This window comes from Portunus trituberculatus, chromosome 14 (genome assembly GCF_017591435.1).
Source record: "Portunus trituberculatus isolate SZX2019 chromosome 14, ASM1759143v1, whole genome shotgun sequence".
Classification (NCBI taxonomy): domain Eukaryota; kingdom Metazoa; phylum Arthropoda; class Malacostraca; order Decapoda; family Portunidae; genus Portunus; species Portunus trituberculatus.
Genome location: NC_059268.1, coordinates 7,881,684 through 7,889,183, shown reverse-complemented (window position 1 = coordinate 7,889,183; position 7,500 = coordinate 7,881,684). Strand labels below are relative to the sequence as shown.

Below are 7,500 nucleotides of genomic sequence, written 5' to 3'. Positions count from 1 at the left end.
TTTAATGACAATGCAATGATGAATGATAGACAGTGGATTTCTTCCTTGCACTGCCGTTCTTTACGAGGTATTGGGTACGTCATGGAAAGCTAATCTCACAATCTGCTTAAGTCCATTGCTGGTAATACAGTTGCATGTCGTCACGGAGGAAGCCTTGAGCTCCTCCGTTGAGGCATATATAAAACTATGAAATGCAGCCTCGTTTGATGGTTTTCAACGCCGTGCACGAACTCGTTAATGATGAGTTATTTACTGATAATAAATGGATCCTGCAAAAAAATATTTATATGTACGTCTATTACAGATCATGTGGTGGAGCCGCGGGGCTACGGGTGTGGTCATTATATCAACTGTTGATCACGTGCGTATTTTAGCTGTATAGATATTTACTTTATTAGTTGGGATATATTTTGTACTTTTTTTTAACGCTGCCGTTTTTACAGTGTATTCACAGGTTGTGAGGACTTCCATTTCAGTAAGATGGTGTAGCAGCTTTTTTTTATTTTGTTTCTACTCATAACCCAAGCGTTACTGAGTCATAAGACATCCGGAGCTTTCCCTTGTGACGTTAAACATTACTACTTCGCTGGACGACAGAGGCAAGGACGCTACTTGAACACGGACAAGTAAGCTTATCAATGTTATGAGTCAATGCCGCACACTGGTTTGTTGCGATATGAAACTAATGTAAATTGTATAGATACGCCAAGGGCCAGTTAATCTACACAATGCAGTTCCTGAATACAGAATGCGGTTCCTGAGAACAACAATTCTGGACACATTATCATTATACTACTCTTCCTTCATACACACGGATGAATATGAAAGAGAAACAATTAATTTAGGGTAAAATATATATAACATAAGATTAATTAAGGACGCAGCGTTTTCATCCGATGATGAAAAATGAAGAGCATATTGCATTCTCCGTGTTGCCAGCAATTTGGTAATGAAATAAAAGCGAAAAAATGTTTGTTTATACGCAGTGTATATATATATATATATATATATATATATATATATATATATATATATATATATATATATATATATATATATATATATATATATATACACACACACACACACACACACACACACACAACAGGTAAAAATATCACTTTTATCTTTTGTCATATTATTTTAAACTATAAAGAGAGAGAGAGAGAGAGAGAGAGAGAGAGAGAGAGAGAGAGAGAGAGAGAGAGAGAGAGAGAGAGAGAGAGAGAGAGAGAGAGAGAGAGAGAGAGAGAGACCCTTGGCATTACATCCTGCAGGCGCCGCCCCTGGCTCACCTGGCACGCCGTCCGTCACCTGGATGGGGACGCGGTACTGGCTCACCTCCTCCCGGTCCAGGGGCTGCGTGGTCCACAGTTCCCCATTAGTCTTGAGGGCGAACTTACTAATCACGTCGTTGGAAGCTGTCACGTCGAATGAATAGGTGAGCTGTAAGGAAGGTAGAGAAGAAAAGGATGTGAAAGCAAAAAAATAACAATAAAAGCCTCACCATGTCATCGCCTGAGTTCGTTTACATCCCGCGAGGATAAACATTAAAAATTTGCCTTGGAATAAAACGACAAAGGCAGGATAAAATTTTCAGGAGACAGTGAGTGATGGGTGATGAGGGCGGCGGGCGAGAGGTGAATGGCCAGCCTAACAAGCCATCGACTATTGGCCGCCACAGTATCAATAGACTCACCGCACCTCCCGCACCGTCCCTTTCCCTCCTGTCCTCCTGGTATTGATTGTCTTCAATCTTCCGCGGTGAATATGATTCTTCTTGCCATCCATCACTCCCTTAGACCAATAATTCATGAAAGCAATGCGCACACGCCCACTCCTACACGTGCTATGGAAATGTGCTAAATGAGAGCGATAATTCATGGTAATACTTTCTTTGCCTATAAGAGTAACACTGACTGTTCCCATGAGCGACATTTTGGTCAGGGTATTGGAACCCCTAATAAGGCAGGCGGGAGAGTTAATGGAGCGTGGGGAGGGGCAGGCGAGTTGTAGGGGAAGTGGTATCGCAATGCGGGAGGGAACTTGTTTACTGCCTCTTGATATACAGCTTCGGGGAAAAAGGTCCACCTCCCGCGCACCAACGTTATTTATCACCGTCACGCCTTGCCCGCCACGTAACTTCTCCCCGTGTTGACTTTAAATCTCCTTGACCATGATTCCACTTTCCGCGAGATGTCATTAACCATTAGTGCAAAACTGGACTTATACATGTGTTAGTGGTCCACGTCTCCCTTCTCCCTTCCCAGCTGACAAGGCGGTGCTCCTGTGCGTGTGATACCTACAGCTGACGGTGGCCGGCTAATGGACTTACCGTACGGTGAGGGCTACTACCTTGCAACCCAAAAATGAACAATAAAAGCAGGAAAATTCTCGGGAAAATGAATAAATGAATATAACGCAGCAAGAACACAAGATGACCAGGCAAAGTATCAATCAACACGAAGCAGAGATATGAACACCGTGATTTATATATCTACATCACACAGCAGAACAGATTTATGGTTAATTATAATAGTATTTGCCAAGGACGCACTATTTACCAGACGAGTCCAGATGTGAATACTGAATGTGATAATATGTATTTATGAGGAACACAAATCTGCAGAAACGACTATTTGTATATAATAGAAATGGAGGTGAGTGGAAAGATGTTTGGATAGACGAGGGAACCAATTTATGAGGAATACAGATCGCCAGGAACAACTGATTTTATACAATAGGAAGGGAGGTGAGTGAAGGTCATGGGAATTTTGAATAGACGAGGGGATCGCTTAATCTGTCTATATTTCATGATAGGAATGATTTAATGGACACGACCATCATTAAAGAAAAAAGTGCGAAATGAAGAAGGGAACGGTTCTGAAGGGAATGGTTCTAGAGGCAATGATGGGAGGGAAAGACAAAGAGGGAAAGACAGGTACGAATGCAAAGATACTGACCTGGCGGTACTGCGGGGAGGCGTCCTTGTCCACCGCCTGAATGGTCGTGATAAGCATGCTGTCAGTGTTCTCCCGCACTGCTCCGTCGAAGGGCTGCAGGAGGGGAGCGTTGTCGTTCACGTCCACAATGGTGACCATAACCTGCTGCTCCAGGCGGGCGTTGCGGTCATTCTGGGAACGGGAGCGTGGCAAGAAAGAGGCGATGAGTAAGTGGAAGAGTGGAGTCTCTCATGAACAACTAAAGTCACCTGACGTAGAGGTTATGTGAGACAATTCACACAGCAATTTTTCTTGGTTGGACTGAAGGTGAGCATAAGAGAGAGACAATTTTAAGCAGTGAGTGACGAGCGTTCTTACCACTATCTGCAAATTGAGTTTGTACGCCTGGACAAATTCATAGTCAAGGGTGCGAGTGGCCACGAAAATAGAGACACCCGAACTGTCCCCGCAGACGGCACTCTGATGGTCCGGCAGGCGTCTGTTGGAGAAGGAACAGCACCGGTGAACAACTCATCCCTTAAAGCGCGCACGCGCGCGCACACACACACACACACACACACACACACACACACACACACACACACACACACACACACACTCTTTCTCTCTCTCTCTCTCTCTCTCTCTCTCTCTCTCTCTCATTAAAGAAAGAAAAAAACAGAACACAGACAAGGAAAAACTGAAAACATTAAAGAAAGACAGCATGAAAGGAAAGGGTAGCTGACGAAAACATCTGTTATGGTATGTATGACGCGGCATGTAATAACTGTACAAACACACAACGGGGAAGTTAATGACGATGTAATGTTCCTATAATGGTGGTAAACTTGACTATTAGATACGAGTGTTCTCTCTTGATGACTGATATCTAATTAGTTCACTACAAGTTGGTTCAGTGTTTCGTCGTGTGGATATGAAGAGAGTAAAAATAGAAAGATATTAGCAAAGAGGAAGATACCAATTAATACGTATAGTTAGTTAGTTTATTATTGCCCACATAAAATGTACAGTCATTTTTACAGTGAACACAAAATGGGTATTGGTCCAACACAATTATAATAGTATCCGGTACGTTCCTTAAATAAAATATCTGGTGTAAGCATCAGAGCATAACACAACAGCTGATTAAAACAAACCCAACTCAATGAATTCATTAAATCAATTTAAGTAAAACATTATAACCTAACAAAGTTAAAAGGAAAAGTCAACACAACTCAATTAAAGTAAAACCATTGGCACTTAAAGTAAAAAAAAAAAAAAACTCATACAATAAAATTTTACACGACAAAATTCATAATGTAAAAAGGAAAAGTCAACACAACTCAACTAAAGTCAAACCATTGAAACTTAAAGAAAAGAAGTAACAAATCACCATTATAAAAGAAAAAGCGATACGTGATAAGAAATGTGTCAAATGAAGCAGAAGGAAGATTCGTGGAGGTAAACACTAATTAGCTCACAAGCACAATTTGAGTCAGTGTTGCGTCATGTGTGTAGCCGCCATGAGCTCACCTGATGGCGAAGGTTCCTTCAGAGTTGGTACTGGGAGTGTTGCCGTTCAGGAGCGTGAAGTAGACGTTGGGCGAGCTGCCGATGTTAGAACTGTAGGAAGAAGATTGAAACCATGTGAAGGAAAAAAGGAAAAGGAAAGATGCAGCGAAAGAGAGAAATAAAACCGAAAAGAAAACAAAAAGAAATAGCGTTAGTTGTTCTCATCATTGTGTGTGTGTGTGTGTGTGTGTGTGTGTGTGTGTGTGTGTGTGTGTGTGTGTGTGTGTGTGTGTGTGTGTATAATTCACCACGGTCACTTGCTGGTCACCCAGCCAGTCTTCCCCATTACGGAGCGAGCTCAGAGCTCAGACCGATCTTCGGGTAGGACTGAGACCACAACACACATTCCACACACCGGGAAAGCGAGGCCACAACCCCTCGAGTTACATCCCGTACCTATTTACTGCTAGGTGAACAGGGGCTACACATTAAGAGTCTTGCCCCTTTGCCTCGCCGCTTTCCGGGACTCGAACCCGGATTCTCTCGATTGTGAATCGAGCGTGTTAACCACTACACTACGCGGTGTGTGTGTGTGTGTGTGTGTGTGTGTGTGTGTGTGTGTGTGTGTGTGTGTAAATTTGTAAAATGACACTATAAAACCTTATTATTCAAAACAGGCAATCTCATCGAGCTGATCCACTCACACCTGCAGCAACAGTATTGCATGTTTACCGAGAGGGACCGACCATTCTATTCTGGTGCAGAACGTTTGGGAGTCCGACTGAGTCCAATAGCTGGTGATCTGTCAGAGTTATTACCCCACACACAGGCAAGGGGGCTGGTGCCATCCAGCGGTGTGAAGATTCCGATAGACAGACTGTTAAACTTTAGACCGTTCAAACCTGCGAACGTGTGTGTGTGTGTGTGTGTGTGTGTGTGTGTGTGTGTGTTTGACAGGCAAAAAAGCCTCTCTATTTCAATTACTAATACTTACCACGTATTCTTCAACAAGGCAAATGCCACACATGGTCAACAACCGTCTCCTTCCCCTGGGCGCCGCGTTCGTCCCTCCTATCATAAATATATATAGGTATATATATTTTTTTCCATTCACATCGCGACGGGAAACCAGCCAGCCGCCACCGCCAGCGCCACCACCACGTGACAGGAACCAATTCCCCGCGACCCGCGAGGCGACGACCCATTCACACTTTTAATGGGACACGTGACGCCCCGTCCTTGCCTGTCCTCGCCGAGTATACCCAAGGCCAACTTTTTTTCTTTTCAGCGCATATTCCTAGTATCAACTACAAAATTTCTGCAACTAGGTTATTAACAAGGAGACATATTGTAGAAAGTTGATGTACAGAACATATTAACGTATTTGTCGTGAACTGTACTTTATCAGAATGAGTCTGGAAAGAGAAGTCTCGTTTTGGCATCACAAGGCTGCACCAATCTATCGGATCACATCGCCGTAACACAAATCGATACTCACTGCGTAATATTTCCCGAACTATTACATACAATCATGCTCGCTGTTACTTGTTTGTTCCCAGAAATATCATACAGCGGCTTGCATATCAAGTAAATATTCCTCTCTAATGATTGTACCTTTACAAAGAAATATTTAATACAACATGGCTGCCGTCACCAGGGAGAGCACCGGCATCTCTCTAGACTCTAAATAGTGTTGGCGTTGGATGCCGCCCTGTCTATCCTTCTCGGGCGAGTGCAGGATGTCATCCCACCTTCGATCCCTGCCTGTCTCCGGCCAGCGCGGGACGTCCCCAGCCCCACCCGCTCCTCGCCTCGCTTTACAACCACCGACATTGGAGACACTCAACACCGACTCCGTGAAAATGCTTTCCACTATTGATATGATATTTTCCTTGAATCAGCGTCAGTCTGATGAGGTTCCATTGCCTCTCCGAAGCACAGGAACCAGTTCTCATTCGACTTACGAAGCACACTAATGGAATTTCCTCACTATCCCGCCATTTGTGCACAAACAACGCATCTGCATCAGTTTCAAGTCTTTGACAGTCGTGATGCCTAGTCCCAGTTTCCCTTCCGTACCAGTGGTGTGATTCTTGCAATATAATTAATAACTGAAGTGGCGCATTGCTGCCTTCATCTTTCTCAAGAGATTCGCTTAGTTGTGCAATGTTAAGTTTGGAAAGGGTCACCAATGCCTCGGGCCATCATCAAAATACGTGTGAATTTCTTCTGCTGAGCGGGAGAGGTAAAAAGGAAATTGAAACGTTATTATGACTTTCATAGCCATTCTCCTCGGCTAATCAAGACTTTATGCCCAGTACGTAATTTTTCGATTCAATAATACATTGTGTACATAGCTATAGACCAATATTCCAAAAGTGTTTCACCTACATTTTCTTTAATTCCCTCTAAAGATTTTTTTAGTCTATATTCAGTTTCAATCAAGCACTCCAATACTTGCATTCATATACAATATATATGTCCACCTGGTACTTTCCACATTCCAAATGACACACTTCACCTTTCTCATGCTTACGTTGTGTCTCAGGCAATGATTTCGGTCCTAATTCATGAAGTGTTACACTGGTGCCGCAATGGAATTCTTGAGTAACCTCGGCGATGTATCTCCTCACCTCGATTCTTATTCAACAAATTATGCAAGAAAACTCCCACTTGAATAAAAATGAGTTCACATAATACGTTCCTTGCTTTATAAACCCATGTTGGTATCTATTGATCTTTTTCTTCATTAGCATTCATGGGTTTACTGTTCCTGGAAGCACACTCCTATGGATACCTGGAATATTTTACACTATGATTTGTAATTCCTTCATACATTTCATAATTACCACGCAGGACTTTATTCTTACCATCATGTGTACCAAATCGTCACTGCTTATTCATGGGTTGGTTCATTTTAAAAGTGTAATTTGTGGATGCGATTGAAATTTCCATGTTTACATTGACATTTGCACTCCTGTTTTAATGTATAATTTCGAACAACATTAAAATCCCTAAGAAATTTTTTATTGCATCGTATTTACAC

At 42.7% G+C, this 7,500-nt stretch overlaps 1 protein-coding gene across 3 annotated transcripts in view; it reads right to left on the bottom strand.

Moving 5' to 3' along the window:
• The window catches only part of LOC123503546 (neural-cadherin-like), a 207,771-nt gene that overhangs the window by 28,558 nt on the left and 171,713 nt on the right, over positions 1-7,500 (bottom strand). For all 3 annotated transcript variants that reach the window (XM_045253399.1, XM_045253400.1, XM_045253401.1), the window contains 4 exons: positions 4,476-4,565; positions 3,321-3,441; positions 2,964-3,134; positions 1,296-1,446 (listed from right to left, as the gene is read on the bottom strand). In XM_045253399.1, the coding sequence (XP_045109334.1) occupies positions 1,296-1,446; positions 2,964-3,134; positions 3,321-3,441; positions 4,476-4,565 (533 nt within the window). The remainder of the gene's footprint in view (positions 1-1,295; positions 1,447-2,963; positions 3,135-3,320; positions 3,442-4,475; positions 4,566-7,500) is intronic.